The sequence below is a fragment of the Cyanistes caeruleus genome, chromosome 2, assembly GCF_971803275.1.
Source record: "Cyanistes caeruleus chromosome 2, bCyaCae1.hap1.1, whole genome shotgun sequence".
Taxonomy (NCBI): domain Eukaryota; kingdom Metazoa; phylum Chordata; class Aves; order Passeriformes; family Paridae; genus Cyanistes; species Cyanistes caeruleus.
Window position 1 is genome coordinate 15,934,817 of NC_141702.1, and position 17,150 is coordinate 15,951,966.

The following is a 17,150-nucleotide window of genomic DNA, read 5'->3' on the forward strand; positions in this document are numbered from 1 at the left end:
CTGTCATAAACTTGATTTTGTGCTTTAGTTTGCATTGTTAATTTTTACTTCTTAGGAAGTAGCTTGTTCCAATGTAATTACTTTGTTTAAATACATTTTTTCATACTGCACTGAATATATAATCTCTTAAGATGTAGTATGTGTGCTTTGAATGAGGACTAATGTGGCCCAGAGCATGTACTATAGATAAGCATAAAATGCTTAAGAAACTGAAAGTACTTTCAAAAAGTTTGAGCGTGAATGAAAATGTATGGCATGGAAATTTTCTTATGGATTTTCCAGTATTTTTGTGCTTTGAATATTTGTGCTTATAAGAAATAACTTTTCTGTGGGTGGTACTGGTTTGTTTCTGAGGCTTTTTCGAGGGGGTGGGGGTGAGGGGAGCTGGCAGATTTGGTTAGACAGAAGTTCGAAAAATTATTTGAGGTACGTTAGTTGTATAATGTGATCTTGAAATAGCAGGACAATGCTTTTCATTAAAAGAAGGATTTTCTATCAGAAACATAACCTAGAACCTTTATGCAAAACAGAATATAGCAAGTGGTTTTTTTACAAATGCAAACCAGAATAATCTACTCATGAAAATAGTATTTGTATAGCATATCCTAAATGTATACTTTGAAGACCTATTTTAAAAGTTTCATCACATGAAAATATCCTGTGTCTGTCCTAACCCTGATTTCCTCTGTTTACTTAAAAGCATGTTCTCTGTATATTCAACTTTTGTGATGTCACTTTAAGCTGTTATTTATTTTAATTCTGTTTTGTCCTTTTCTCAAAGATGTGTAAGTCTGAGTTAAACAAAAACAGACAGGTACAGCCACTTTCTGTGAATCCTCATTCACTTGTTTCAGAGTCATTCCAGAAGCTATCATACTGGTGCTTCATGCTGGGCTGTCTGTAAACTAATGCTCATTACTAGCCTTGAGGTTTGTTTTGACAAGCTGCTTTTAGCTTTTGCATGGCAAATACTTTTCAGACTAATGTTCTCTAAGCATCTCTAACAAAACCACTAAGGCTGAAAAATGTGTCAGTTTAAGTACAGTTTTAATTCACTTACATGATGACAATATCCCTAAAGCTATTACATTACTTATTCTTCAGAGAGTGCTTTTCATAAAGAATGATTTGGATTAATGTGCATCTATTTCAAACAGTTCACACTTTAACAAAAATAGTCTAAATATTTCAGCTTTTATGAATCTTTTTTATACACTGAAAGCAAAGTTTCTAAACTAGGTCTGAATGCATGCATAAAGAATTGCTTGTCCTTGACTGTTAGAAAAATATTTTGATCTGAATGAGAATCTGTTAAATTAGAAGTGTTTAAAATTTTCCTTCATTTATTTCTGGGTATACCATAGATAATATATTTAATAGATTCTGAGAACAAAGGCAATTGCTAACACATGTTGCTTAGGGATCATTTATTTTAGTAGTGCCACAATGTAATTTTGGCTGTAACAGTTTCTTTTATTTTAATTGATAAGCCTTCTTTCAAAAAATAATTAAGATTTGAATTAACTTAGTATCTTGTCTTTGTTGATGTGTTATCTAACTCATGCCAATAGTAAATAGTGTGTTTACAACAAAATAATGGATTTCTCTGGTATTCTGAAGAAAAATTCACAGTGATTTCTTAAAGAGGAACATTAAAGATGTTCATAAAAGAAATATATGATAAATAGATTACGGGTGAAGCTTCATTCTGTCATTTTCATCATTTTGATGATTGGCTTATATCCTTGACATGATACAGTTTTTAGATGTGCTAAAAATCAGACTTAATTGAGACCTAAAATTTGTCCTTTAGATGCCTATATAATAACTCATTAGGTATTGTAGGCACCAAATTAGCGAGACACTACAGAATGTGAAAAGTAGTTGTCATGGCCTCTAAAGGAATCCAAAGCCCTAGTTTAAGTGCCTAGACTGGAGTGAAATTAAAATGTTTAATTTTTCTGCAGTCATTTAAGTTGATTGCCTTCTCAGAAAATGGGATATATCTTTTGTTTGTTTATTATCTAGTTGACCTGACATTAAAAAAATTAGGAATGGTTACAGAAACAAAGATTGGTGCCCCAGCTACTTCCAGGCAAGTGTATTAACTTCCAGGCTCAAATTCCCCACAACCCGCAGTAGTGTGTCCCAAATGAAGCTGATAGTTACACAGCTTAAAGTCCAGTTTGGAGAACTTCGGGAGAATTACATGTAATATCATCTAAACTTTGAAACTCAGAGTAGCTTGGGTGGGGAGTGTGACTATGTCCCCAGATCACGATATCTTTGATAACTGTAAGTCAGAAATAACTATGAAGTAGTAGATAGTGGGGTTTTGGATTGCTGCCTTTGAATTACTAATTGAATAAATTATTTGTAATATATAAAATAATATATCCTGGTTTAGATAATTCTGATAAGGTTAATGGTATTCTCTGTGATAGCTCTTAGTTTTGGGATCTAGTAATTTATATTAATTCTGCAAGATTAAACACCTTCAAAGTAATTAAATAAAAATGGGAGACAATACTACAACTCCAAAACTAGTCTTCATTGATGATTTGAGGAATATAATAAAACTTGATTAACTGGGTAGTTAAAATGCAGTTTTGCATCCCAGGGTTTGTGTATGTGATGATGACCTCTGAAGCTTAGAAGCTCTTTTGCATCCTTCCAAAATGAACTGTTTGATTCACAGTCTACAATGCTGAACCCAAAACTTCATGTTCAGAAAAAAGGGAGGATGCGACCTCCCTTACAAGTGGAAAATAGTTTTGAACTGATTCTGATCTCACTTTTAGGAATTTGGAATCACTAGTGTAACTGTGCATAGGTTCCCATCCAGGGGAAATGTGTTTTTTTTAAAGAACATACTGCCTTAATATACTGTCTACCTTCAGATGCATTTGTTTTAGTTTTCCACCCTTTCTTTAAAATTCCCAGAAGTTAGCAGTATTAACAGGACAACTCTTGTGTCACAGAACTGAATGATAAATAATTTCTACCTAAATCTTGCCTAAGTTTGAGGTACATGAAGCATCCTCTTAGTATCTTGCAGGGCATTTGCAGTGCTGCTGTTTCAGTACTGTTGTACACAGCCCCTTGGCTGATCTTGCATAAGTGGAGTTGAGGGAACCTCTGGAAAATGAACAGATATTGTTAAAATTACCCAATTAATCCAAGTAATTGAGGAGTGATCTTCTTGTGTGTCTCTGAGTTTTAGGTCATCTTTGTCTGATAATAAACCAGGAGTTTTTAAGACAGAAAAACCAAGTTCTATTTGCATTATTTGAGAAAAAAACTCCAAATATCCCAAAACCAAACCAACTGCTAAAGTTAGGGGAAAACTTGTGAGTGAAACTGCATTATAAATTGATTAATCTGTTCTTAATATTTCTGATTTTTATGTTTCTTTGCTTGAAATTATGTAAAAGGGTTATTTTGTCACAAAGGCAAGACTCAAGATGCTGGTTTTTTTCTCCTATAAATACATGTAATGAATGTTTCCCAATATATAGTAGTTTAAAATTACAGTAATTAAAAATGCCTGTGCATTCTTATTCTCATCTCTTAATTTTAAAATGTAGTTAAACACAGCTTGATTTGTGTTAGTGTGTATTGTGAATTTCTGGGTCTACTGAGTACTGGAACAAGTCTTATGTGAACATTTTCTCTCTTACAGGGAGCAGGAGCAGGCACAGGGTCAGCCACAGGAGTATCACATGTGTCTCTGAGCACAATGAGTGTGGAAGCTGTGTGTGAGAAGCTAAAGCAGATAGATGGTCTGGACCAGAGCATGCTACCTCAGTACTCTGCAACTATAAAAAAGGTATCAGCTGAATTTCATTAATGTGTTTAGTTCCTAAATGTGGAGATACATAAGGAAAGGAAAATGTTTAGTTGCCTCTTTTCCTGAAAATGTTTATTTAAACACATCAGATGTTAAAATAACATCCTAAGTTCTGGGCATGACAAGTTTGGAGGACATTTTAATACAAGCATTCATTTTTCAGAGAAAATGCTCCTTGTTGAAAAGGACAAAGTCAGAAATATAAATGCTGATGAGACTGGTTATTCTGAGAAGAGAAGCAAGAAAAATGTTTTCAAAATTGCCGTGTGTAATAAAAAAATAAAGGGTTGCAAATGTATACTGTACCTAGGTAGCAATATCCCTTTCTTTTTTCTCTGTGAAAAATTGGCACATCTCTCCTGTTTTAAATGAGTGGTGAAGATGGTTCCATTTCTTCATCAACAGTCCACATATATTTGCTTCAGAAAAAGGTCACTGTTTTACTGCCTCTCTTCTTTTCTGTGATAGATACATTAACACAGAATTATTTTTTGCTCTTTAATTTTTTTCACCATTCTGTGTGCTCTTTTTTACAAAGAAAGAAGGGAAAAATATGAGGGTTGTCATTAGTCAGTGTTTTTGCTGAGCTCACTTTGTCCTGGAACCTATCATGTCTAAATAATACGGGAAGGATGTTGATTCAAGGATTATTATGACAGGTTTATCACAGAAGCTTCAACGAAGTTACTTAAAGAAGCAAGCAAGAAGTAGGATGTTAGATTGCAGGTCATTAAGTGAAGCTGCAAAAAATTTCAGTTGCTTCCGTTGCTCCAGAGTGCAAAAAGAATGTGCTCTAATGAGATTCCTCTTCTTATTTATATTTTTGCATTTCTTACAAGGGATATCATGTAAAAAAGAAGAATGAAAATGGCTCAGCCTGGTCTTTTTCCTGGTTTGACTAAGACCATCTGCTAGGATATGGGAACAAAACTATTGAGATCCCTCAGTATAAGCACAGCTCTCATCTTTGGTCTCCCATTTTCTGGCTGCTCTCCTAAGACATGATTTCTCTTTTACATTCTGTCCATATGCTGATACATGGTATAAAGAGAAATACCTCTTGTTTTTATGCAATGAAAATGGTTCTGTGTTGAATTTGGTGCTTTTGGAAGTTAAACACTATATAAACATGCCGAATGTAAGGAATCACCTTTCTAGAACAGAGATGTTGTTTAAACACTTCTGCATTGATCTCTGATTGATGATGAACATTAGAAAGAAGTCTAATTTATCTCTCGGTATTTCTGATGATGGGAGGAATGTAAGCCTGTTTTATGTAGAGAGGGAACTTAATGGAGGTAGTACTTGATCTTAGATGCCTCTAGCCAGGGGTCAGGTGCTGCTTGGAACCTCCTTGTCGGATTATCTTCAAATGCTTGGGTGTCTGCAGTCCATTTGTGTTCTGAGTTGGAGAAATATATACAGATTAATGTGGCTTATTGTCCCTGAAATTTTCTACCACTTATGCATTGTTGTCTTATGTCTGTATATAGGACATGATCATATTGCCTTTCATATACACATGTTTAATGGGTTTAATATTTCCATTTTTTTTCCATGACACATAGGTGTTTCTTGTCCATCAGAAATCATCACTAAATATACTTCTATAAAAACACATGGTTATATAGAATTGGACTTAATAGTGACTTTGGGAGATTAAACTAGTAGTCTGCATCCAGCTTTACCTCTGCCTTTGTTTTCTGTTATTGTCATGCCATGAGTCTTTTATCCGTAATTTACATTATTTAGTTTTATTGTTTCAGGCAAATATAAATGGCCGTGTCTTGGCTCAGTGCAACATTGATGAACTGAAAAAAGAAATGAATATGAATTTTGGTGACTGGCACCTGTTCAGGAGCATGGTAAGACTTTTTGTTCAGTTTTCAGGTCATCATAAATTAGTCTTTTCCAATATGAATATTTTTTCTTTTTGGTTGCGTTCTTGTTATCATCATTTTTAAGTTTGTAAGTATTGTCTTAAAGCATGAATGCATCTGCTCTTTTTTGTCTTAAGCACTAATGAATAACTGTTATCTATGGATTTGCATCTTAATTGATTGTGAACGCTGAAGTTTTGCCTCTTTTTTTTGTGGGATCTGGTTTTTTCTGTATGGATTCCCTTTTCAAATTAGCCTATTTTAATGAAATGGTCAGAAATCAACTCTTTTTTAAATCTCTGTCCTACTGTTGAAGTTAGTCAGGGAATTCAAAGTATGTGTAATAATAAGTGCAAGGGATTGGGCAGCCAGGCTGTTACAGTGAGGGTTATGCATTGCAGAGAACTGAGTTTTCTCTTAAGTATTTTTAGACTATTGCCACTTTTCCTTCTTGAAATAACAGATTGTCTCTCAACTATGTCAGTTTTGAAAACACTGAGAATTATGTGATGAAATTTATTGTTTGAGATACAAAGTGTTTGGTTTTGCTTTAAAATTTGTAATTTATCACTTATTAGTTTTACAATAATTTAAGTATTTTTAGAGCATATGGGTTCTTTCTAGGGTTTGAGCAGTAATAAGAAAAATTTGTATATATTAAAGAATTATTTAATGATTTTTCTTTGTACTTTTCCATGATCAAAACTGAATATACAGGTACACTTTTACGGCTGTGAATTCCTCGTTCCTATTTTTAACAGAATTCTTGTTTATCAATTTTGAGAACTTCTTCTATTTATGTAATTACATTTAAACTGTCTCTCTTTGCATGTTAAGATACTTGAAATGAGAAATTCAGAAAACCAGGCTGCTCAGGAAGATGCTCGTGGAGCAGCAGAGCACGGTACAGCTGCGATTCCTCACAGTGACCTTACTCGCCGTCCTGGCCATAACACCGAGCTGCCTCACACTGAGCTGACAGGCCTTGCTGGTCAAGCTCCCTACACACTGAACTTCAGCTTTGAGGAACTCAACACAATTGGTCTCGATGAAGCTCCTCCACGCCACAGTAACTTAAGTTGGCAGGTATTTAATAAAGAAATGTATTCTGCTTGCTTATCTGAATGGAAAAGAGGTTTTTTTCAGTCTTGGATATAGACAAGTTAAGAAATAAGTCTCTAGGACAGTTCAGATGCTTTTAGTTCTCAGTCTTGGTAATGCCTAGTTCTGTAGAGATGTAAACTCTAACCATAATCTGAGTTAAAGTCTTTAGTCTTAGCCATCTGAAAACTATTTATCTGTTCCAGTAATCGCTCCTTATGACAAAAAAACTAAAGATATCATGCTTTTCTCGTCTAGACTAGGGTGGTGTCTTCCACGGTTTCTGTATTTTTGTGTTATTCAGGCTTTGTGTATGAAATATTTTAGCTATGTGCTAACCAGAGATTAGCCCATTCAACAAATACTTTTGTTAGGTATCTGAAAATAGACAACTACAGTGCTCTATAGCATCAAAACTTTGTCCTTACAATGCATAACCTGTTCATAGATTCCAGAACTGACATCCTTCTCCAATAGGTTGTGGTCTGTTTTCTTCTGCATCTTATGAGACCACCTGAAGTGTTGGATTTTCATTTGTCTATCCTGAAGAAATAAGACAAATCAGTTGGTGGCGAATTGGTTAGAATTAAAAAAAAAGAAGAAACAGGGAACCCAGTGGGGTGGACCCTTTTCATCTCCAAAAGTAAATTATAAAATCTCAAAGGTGCAACAAAATAAAAAGACACCAGGGAGTCCTATACTATTGGTGATACTTTTAATAATTAATATTATGAAAGTGGGTTTGGGATATATATCCCAGAGATAGATTTCTATCCCAGATACTTCTGAGTGTGTGCATGCACACTCGTGTATGTTTCTAGGATACTAATTATCCTTACTGCCCTTTCCATGGAGCATCAATGTATGCTTTTTCTAGACCAAAGTGGCTTTACACAATTGATGTATTTGAATAAACAGTGCTTCTGATGCCTATATATTTATTGAAATTGAATCAGAGGAATGAGAAAGGTAGTTTGTAAATAAAAAAACATTTTAATTCACCTGTTAGAATTCTTTAAGTCAGTACTGATTAGTATTGCAGCTTCACTGTTGTGGTAAGTTGACCCTGGCTGGATGCTAGGTGCCCACCAAAGTTTCTGTATCACTGCCTTCCTCAGCTGGGCAGGGGAGAGGAAATATAATGGAAGGCTTGTGGGACAAGATAAGGGCAGGGAGAGATCGCTCACCAGGAACTGTCACTGACAAAACAGACTGCACTTGGGGAAATTAGTTTAATTTGTTACCAATGAAATCAGAGTTGGGTAGTGAGAAATAAAACCAAATTCTAAAAACAGGCATGGGGGCAAAGAGGGCTGTTTGTCAGAAAACTGATTTTTTGAAATCAGATATATGCAATGGAATTTTGCCAGGATATATTGAAGTATGTATGGTGGGGGTCTTTTGAAAATGTTTTTGATAGATTTTCAACATTTAGATGAATTTTTGCTGTCTTTCTAATACAAAATGCAAATTTTGTAAATGTATGAAGTATATAGAAAAGTCCATCTTGATATACAAATCCAGTTTTTATAATTATGTACTCAAAAGAGTCTCAAATGTACTGGATAAAATGCTTGTTTTGTGGAAATTTTCCATGATGGGAACCAGCAATAAGAATATTTTCTAAGTTTAGTATGTGTTTGTGATTCCATGTATATGTTTATAGTAAGCATATTTTAATTATAGTGTTTATAATTTCACTTGCATAATCTTATTTGCAGCAACAAAAAGAATAATTTAAGTACATATTTTATGCTCTGAGTTATTTCATTTAAGATTGATAAAAGTAAAAATAAATAGGTCATTTAACTGTGGCCTTTCTCTCCTCTTTTTTTCCAGTCACAAACTCGTAGAACTCCAAGTCTTTCAAGTCTTAACTCTCAAGATTCTAGTATTGAAATATCAAAGCTTACAGACAAGGTTCAGGCAGAATACAGAGATGCATATAGAGAGTATATTGCTCAAATGTCACAGTTAGAAGGAGGTGCCAATTCTACCACAGTCAGTGGGAGGTCCTCCCCCCATAGCTCAAGTGCTTTCTATATGGGCCAGAGCACATCAGGGGGCTCCTTGCACTCCAGTGCAGAACAAGAAAAAGGAAAAGATGGTGAACAGAAACAAGATGATGGAAGAAAGTCCTTTTTGCTGAAGAGGAATGATGTTGATTACAGTACTTCGGGTGTTTCTACTAATGATGCATCTCCTTTGGATCCCATTACTGAAGAAGATGAAAAATCTGATCAGTCTGGTTCCAAGCTTCTCCCAGGAAAGAAGTCTTTGGAAAGAACAAGTATTTTCCAGGCTGCAGATTTAAAGCTTAAGGGAGTTACTCTCCGGTATCAGAAACTTCCCAGTGATGAAGATGAGTCAGGAACTGAAGAATCAGATAATACTCCACTTCTTAAGGAAGGCAAAGATAAGAAAACAGATATCAAAATAGACAAGCAGCCCAAATCTCCAGAACATGGTTCTGAGCCGATTAGAACCTTCATCAAAGCAAAAGAGTATTTGACAGATGCCCTTTTAGATAAGAAAGATTCATCTGACTCTGGTGTAAGATCCAATGAAAGTTCTCCAAATCATTCCCTCCACAATGAAGGAGCAGATGATTCACAGCTTGAAAAGGCAAATCTCATTGAGCTTGAAGATGACAGTCACAGTGCAAAAAGAGGAATTCCACACAGCCTTAGTGGCCTTCAAGATCCAGCTGTGGTTCGCATGTCTATTTGCTCAGAAGATAAGAAGAGCCCTTCTGAAAGCAGCCTGATAGCAAGTAGCCCCGAAGAGAGCTGGCCAGCCTGCCAGAAAGTCTATAATTTAAACAGAACCCCTAGTACAGTCACTTTAAATAACAACAGTGCTCCAAGCAATCGAGCTAATCAAAATTTTGAAGAAATACAAGGTATCAGAGATCCATCTCAAATTATCCTGCACCCTGGCTCAGGTTCCAATTCAACTGCAGTTCAGAATGAGAACCTGAAGACGGTTGCTCACAAGCGGGGCCAGCGTTCAAGTTATACCAGGCTTTCAAAAGATTCATCAGAGCTCCACACTGTTGCAGCCTCAGAGGGGGCTGGTTTTGGAGAAGAGAGAGAGAGTATTCTCTGAAGAGCAACCAGATTAAAAAGAATATGCTCATGAATTGTAGCTTGGAATTCCTTGTCAGTCTGTGGTTATATTAATCTCTGTAGTTCAAGCTTTCAATATTGTAAAGGAAGGCCTAGATGATTTTCAGTCATGTTCTCTGAAAGGAGGAGTAATTTCTACAAGAAGCAAACTAATTCAGACCTTCCCTACATATAAAAGCAGTAGCTCTCAGCATGGAAGATCAGTTCTTTGTTAAAAGACTGTGCAAAGGTTTGGTCAGGGGCAGATTTTACAGAAGTATGGTTTAATTATGAAAAGTACAATGTGATTTTTCTTTTCTCTTGGGATATATATTACTTATCCTATCTAAACATTCTGTTAATTCTCCCTGTTGCAAGTAAAGTTAATACTATCCATCCTTGCCATTTGATTGCCAGAACATCAAATATCTGTGACACCCTTACCAAACTTTGCATTAATTTATGAATTAATGTGTGCAACATAAATTACATACATTGAAATTTGAGTGTTAAGGTACTTGTTTGGCTATATGTACGCTTTTGCTCTCTGTATGTTCAGTAGTTACTGTTGAATTTGTGAACTTTGGGTAGAGTGGTGACAAAGTTTGTAAGGGACGTTGTCTTTATGTGTCACTGGAATTGGCAGTTATTTATAAGGTAATACCTTATAATTGACTTAGTGGATCCATTATTTATTTTAGGTACGCAGTTTTGCAGTCACTGAATAGATGGTCTCAGTGGATGCAACCACCACATTAAAATATTGTAAGGATAAAGTATGAATATGATGTTTGAATTTATGAAGCATTTGTGGCTGTGCGTGGTTTTTCCTTGGTACAGTGTTTATCATTTGGTAATGGAAAGAAAAATAAGCAGTGTTTAAAATAAACATTTTAAAACTAATGCATACCTTTTGGAATCTTGTCAAAGCTGTACTCCAGCTTCTTTATTTCTGAAGTACAGTCTTTGAAGATTTTTTTTATCATCTGTGTGATGTACCTGAATGATGTTATAGCAAATACTTGTACTGTCCAGTGAAATCTGCATGGTTTTGAGAAGGAATTGTTCAAGCTAGACTCTGCTAGTAGAAAGAAAATAAACAATAAATGCATGTTGGGCTTGTGTCCAAATTTCTTTTTATTTGCAGTATTTTGTTTCTTCACTTGATAAATATGTTAAATCCATGTTGTTATGGTTAAAGTACTTCACAGATTCAATTTTTTAAAATGTGTTAAAACAATATAATTTTTAATTTAATACTAAATAAGCATAAAAATATATTTGATAAAAGAAATTGCCAAAGCAGACATTTCTAAATGAAGTGCTATGAGCTGTGGAGAAGTGGACCCATCGCTAGTCCTGAGCAATATTCCTGCTGTTTTGGCAGTCACATGTGCTGGTAACTCTGCACAGCTTTGCTTGTGTCCCAGTGCATCTCCAACCAGATGCTTCCCAAGGGACCTTGTGGGCTTGGCCTTTGTTTTCCAAATCAAGAAGATGCATTTCTATGCCAGAGTCAACAGAAGTGTTTCTGCCTTTATCTAGGCTCTCTTTTTTTTTAATTCCATGGGTGTCTTACACTTAGAGGACTGGAGATGTGGTCTGCCTATTTCTGGATTTGGTTGGTGTGTTATTTGGTTGAATTAAAATTTACTCATTAGAGTGTTACAGAAGTACTGGAAACTTGTGTGCACTATTAGAGTAATAGTTCAGCCAAAAAGCCTCTCAAAACAAAATAAGAAGCCCCCAAAGCTTGTGTCGCTTCATTATACTTTGCCAAGTGTTTGGGAATAGTTTTTTGGGTTGTGTTCTTCATCTTAAAAATAAGAATACATTACTTTGAGACATTTTTGGGATGTAAAAGCTTTTGACAGAAACATAATTGTTTTGTAAGGGAAGACAAGTGTAGCCTTCTTCATTTAGACATACAGTATTGACAAAATATACCAATTATTTTGAATCATTTTATCTTAAGTCCTCCAAATAGATGAATGACAAATTGTCATATGGTTTTGAGGTATTTTTCTTCCTGAAAGTTTTATCCCTCAAGTCTTCATAAAATACTGACATTGGGATGAAAGAGGTGGTTGAGCGGAAAACTTTTCAGTGTTTCTGTCTTGTGTTCACTAATACCAGTGAAATTGCTTACCATCACTAGGAAGCAATAGTTAAAAGAAAGTGTCTGTGTAAGATGGCAAAGGACTTACTGCAATTCTCCCTTGGGATATGTTGATCCATGCCACACATGGGATATGGGTGCCTAAAGTCATTTCAGTTCCTAACAGTGGTTCTGTCCAGTTTCATGGACTGCTTTAACTGCATTATGTAGGAATGCAGGCTGTAGTTTATATCATCAAATGTGTTCATGGACTTCTTATTTAATGCTTTCCTAGAATTGGGAAATATGAATGCTTCATAGCCAGTTTAAGAACAGCATGCCATAGAAGCTGGATTGTAACAGGACAGTAAATATAGCTGACTCCCAGAATCTACTTGCATAAAAATAACTACACAGAGTGAATTTTTCTTTTAAGTTTTTTTTTTTAATACAGGTGTTCATAAGCTAACAGAAGAAACTGTGCTAGTGTGATAAAGGGAGAGAGGAGAAAACAAGGAAATGGAATACTTAATACAACAGAGTAGTAAGTGTCCTTTAGTACATAACAGAAATATATGTCAGTTACTGTAAATGTTTAATGGTTTTTTCACATGTAGAATATAATGGGATAAGATTTGCAAGAATTAAAAATACACTGCATAAATTAAAAATACGCTTTCCTAGCTGAAACTTGTTTTTTTTCTCTACCACAGTTTCTATGACTACTTGCTTGCATAGTTGCACAATTTTTTGAGTTAAGAAACCATAAACAATTTCCAGTGTTGAAATATTTAATGTTACCTCTGTGACTTGTGGGAATCATGGAACCCAAGAGTTCCATGGAAAATGGAAATGAATGAAAAGTATTAAACAGTAAGACAACTGCAACTTATTTCTGGTAGTCACTGCTTTCCAGAACTCTTGTAATGATAGTTTATGTATCCACTCTAATTTTGGATGGCTGAATGTACAGGAACTTGAAACCATGACTACTTTGTCTAGCTGAATCTTAAGAGCACAGTTTGTCTTGTCCTCATGTTATGATGCCTGGATAAGATTGCATGGTAGGGTGAAAATAAACCACTTTTGGAAGGAAAAGTTGGATGCAAGTAACATTCCTGGTTTTATATGAGACTCTTGTGGCTATTTGCCAACCTTTTCCGGAGTTGCAGTTTCTGAGGAAGTGGGAGAGGGAAATTCTTACATTTCATTTGTAAAACTTGAATTAAAATAATGGTCTGGTAAAATTCTTGGAGATCTGAAAAAAAAGCTTTCAGTTTGTGCCTGTCCTGGTCGCTCTGGGATATCTGATCGCCCTGTGTGACTTTGCAAAGACAGCGGAATAGGTATGGGATGCTGTTAAGTTTTCAGACCCTATCTTTCTTAACTTTTCAAATACTGTTAAATTTTTGGGTTTCTTCCCCTTTTTTTATTTATGTAATCTTTGGAAATTTTCCTGAGACGCACTTAGCATGGGTTTATACAGAATGCTGAAAATAGGTGGTTTGTCTTGTGGTCTGGGGCTCAACTGTTCACTTCTGTCAACAGAATCCACAAAGCCTCTTTTTTACATGTGCAACTCTCAAGGGAAGCTTTCTGGACCTCGCTGTAAGAATATGGGAAGTTCTTTGTAAGACTGCAGGGTAACACAAGGAGAGGAGCCACAGTTCATCATGTTGTACCCTGTGGCTTTGATCATTTTGATGAGCTTTATCATCTTTTGCAGGTTTGTTTAAGTTTCTAAACACATTCCTAAGAAACTGCCAAGGAAAAATCATGCCTGAATATTTGGGGTTTCATAAATGAAAACTACAATAGTTGTAAAATAGAAATATTCATACTAGTTAGTGAATTTTCAGACACGAGTGAAAAACATTGTAGAAATTGGTATGACATAAAGACTGCCTTTGGGATTTTGGTCTTTTCTGTGCTGTATAGGATCTGTAGTAAGGAGGACTTAGAGCAAAATTCCAATTCCAGTTAAGCAGACATGACTGGAAAGACTATGCTAAACTTACACACTGTTTTCTGGCAGCCTTGTGCATCCTATTTTCTTGATTTCAGTTATCTTTCTTTTAGGGCCCATTTCATTAGATTAAGGGCAGGGTGGGCAAAAATTTTACTTGGAATCTATCTTCTTGGGAAAACAGAACAGTTTCAAAGATAGACATACTCTCACAGGTTTCTGAATTTTAACAAACAGAAGGGAAAAAAAGAGAAAATGGGTGCTTGAAAAAAAATCATAGTGTAAATATTACATCATCTTTCCAAGCTTTGAATCTAACATTTATATTTTCATGTGTGGGTCTGATTCCTCTGATACACTTAATATTTTGGTGAAGTTTTGGCTGAGAAATTTATGCCCTGTCTTCCGTGAAGTAAGAATAGAACTACAGGGTTGTTAGCAATGGTTTTTGCAGTCACAAATGATTGTAGAAGACTGATACTGACAACACCAAATGTTTGGGCCTTAAAAAAGAATTAACAGGTGATGTTCTATTCCCGAGATTGTTGTGATGGTGACAGTGGATAAACTTCTAAAGGAAGTTCTGTTGGCCAATTTCCTTCTCTTAGTTTATCGTTATCTTGGGGTCACCTTCTTCTAAGGGGAAGGAAAAAAAAATCCCTGGGATATTTTAGAAGAACAAAGTCTTCTGGAGGAAACAAAAGACAGGTGAGAGATCGTATGACATTTTATGTAACAAAGGTTATAATTGAGCGTGTTACAACTCATCCCCAGAAAGTCAAGGGTAACGCAGATTCATGTTAATGGATTCCTTAGGGCGGTTTAAAGTGAAAGACACTAAATGGTTGGTTTCTAAATAAACGTAGGATTTATTGCAGAACAATTTGGTTGCAATGGAAATCAGGTATATAGCCATTTTGGTTATTATTATCTATAATTAATATGACAATATATGCTTTAAAAATGTATAAGGAAGGAACAGGTGTAGAAGATTCTCACCACCAAAAGGCATCCTTACAACAGTTGGCAGTTGCAATTATAGTGTCCATTGGTTAAAGTCGTGGTTGCAGACCATCAGGTAGTGGAAGAAGTCACACAGAACCCCCTAAAACACTACATCTATTGAGTTTTTGTCAACTCAGGTTCAGGTGGGAATGGGAATGCCCAGGTACCTCTCCTGGGGTGGGGAGTTTCACACTGGAAGATGATTATGGATTAATGTGGTTCACGGGACACTTTGGAAGCCTTGGACACCTTCTGAGACCTTTGAGCTTTCTATCAGCTGTCTGCCCAGTATAGTCCATCATGGCCCATCAGCAGAGATAAAAACCTTCAGGCTGAGTGCGAATGTCCCGGTACTTCCCCGGCAAGGGAGTTACCACAGCTGAGTTCACTTCAGTAAGGACAAGAAGACATTTCCCCCAGCCTGAGGGTTTGCCCCTTTCCTTATCTTGTTCAACACCAGCTGTAGCCTGTAGAGGTGTGCTCACCCCCTGCACCTGGGCGGGTACTTTGCACATTGCCAGCTTGCTCCTGAATGTTTGAGCTATCAGCATTCCAGTCTCTCTCCAGGATCACTTGTGGATACATTCTTCTCCCAGACCTGGGATGATTGGACAATAGCACTTTATCTTATCTCAAGTGTCTGTCACTTTCCAAACTCCGGGTCAGTAGGCATAATCGGGGTGTGGTGGCCTGCGCTGGTCATCGAAGATGAACAGCTTCAGTTTGCTAGAGTGGGCAGAAGTCCTCTGATGATTTTTACAGTGTTTAAGCCATTACCCATTTCAGTCTCTCACAGAGAGTTGATGTATATTTCTTTTAAAGATGAGATTTCAGCAAGGAAGCATACTGAATTCTTGGAGCTGCCATTACACAGCAAAGTGTTCAGGGTTCTTTCATGTTTCAGGTCTGACTACTGAAATTGCATATCCTAGTTGCTTCTTACAGAAGTAACCTGGATTGCAGAATTATCTTTGTGATTAAATCAGAGTGTCTGTATATCAGTACTGGAGTACATTAAGTTTATTGTTTATGAAAGAGGAGGGAAGGAATGCTATGGTCCATTATAAGATTTTTCTTTGTCTCTAGGATTTCTCATGGTAGAAAACAAAAGGAAAAGTTTGAATAGTTTGTATATGTCCCTGGAACCTAGAAAAAAAAAAACAAAGGCATAAAATATTGACTGTGGGGAACAGTTAAACTAAAATGGAAATTTTGTGATGCCTTACTGCCTTGCCTCACTAATTAAACCACAGGGAAGCAATCAGCAGAGATTTAACTTTTTTGGTTTTGAATATTTCTTCTGAAATAATGTGATGGTTTGTGCTTGGCTAAAAGCAATCCATACTCTTGAATATGTTTACATATTGTGATACCATCAAATCTTTCTCATTTGTTATAGTACTTTAGAGAGGCAGCAGAACTTCCCTAGGTTCATTTTAGACATGAAAAATCCTTTCCCACCTCAGCAGTGGTAGAGTACAGAATTATATGTATTTTTAGGAGAGTCCTGAGCATTTATCTGCATGTCAAAATGGACTTTTGTTGAGAGACCACCTTTATTTTATGTTCATTGAAACAATAAGAAGTCCTGAAATCTAAACTGAAGAGTCCTGTAAAGTTGTCTTTTTCTCATTACTGAGCTTTTTTTTTTTTTTCCATACTCCTTTTGTTCCCTGTTTGACTATAAATCTTGCAGCCTGTTTATGATCCTCTCCTTTTGGCAAAACCTAAGATTCTAGCTTTGAATGATTCTAGCTTTAGGCATGCCAGTGATTTGGGACTTGGGGTATATTTGCTTTCCCTTATTGCTGGACATGCTCCTGTCCTGTCTTGCCCCGACTCCCTGTGTTTGGTGCATGACAACATTGTGTGCTTGGAACTGTTTCAGTTCTGCCTCAACACCTGACTGGTTGTTGGTGCTTTCTTTGCTGACTTACCTTCACAAACTTTTTCCTGAAAACATCAGAACTGCTGTACTCTGCAATTTTTTCCACTTCAGCAATGGCAGAAAATGCTGTTGTACTGCAGTGGTGGTGGTGTTTTTTGCTTGGATGAGGATATTTAATTGGTGGGGTTTTTACCCCAGCAAGGTTTTACAGCCTAGGTTGGCTCTAAGTTCTGCAATTAATTTTTCTCTCACTTC

General features: G+C 36.1%; 1 protein-coding gene across 3 annotated transcripts in view; it reads left to right on the top strand.

Moving 5' to 3' along the window:
• KIDINS220 (kinase D interacting substrate 220) overlaps positions 1-11,068 on the top strand; it is a 73,744-nt gene extending 62,676 nt beyond the window's left edge. For all 3 annotated transcript variants that reach the window (XM_086875892.1, XM_086875893.1, XM_086875894.1), the window contains 4 exons: positions 3,683-3,829; positions 5,617-5,715; positions 6,568-6,816; positions 8,671-11,068. In XM_086875892.1, the coding sequence (XP_086732018.1) occupies positions 3,683-3,829; positions 5,617-5,715; positions 6,568-6,816; positions 8,671-9,939 (1,764 nt within the window). In that variant the 3' untranslated portion in view covers positions 9,940-11,068. The remainder of the gene's footprint in view (positions 1-3,682; positions 3,830-5,616; positions 5,716-6,567; positions 6,817-8,670) is intronic.
• Positions 11,069-17,150: the final 6,082 nt, after the last annotated feature.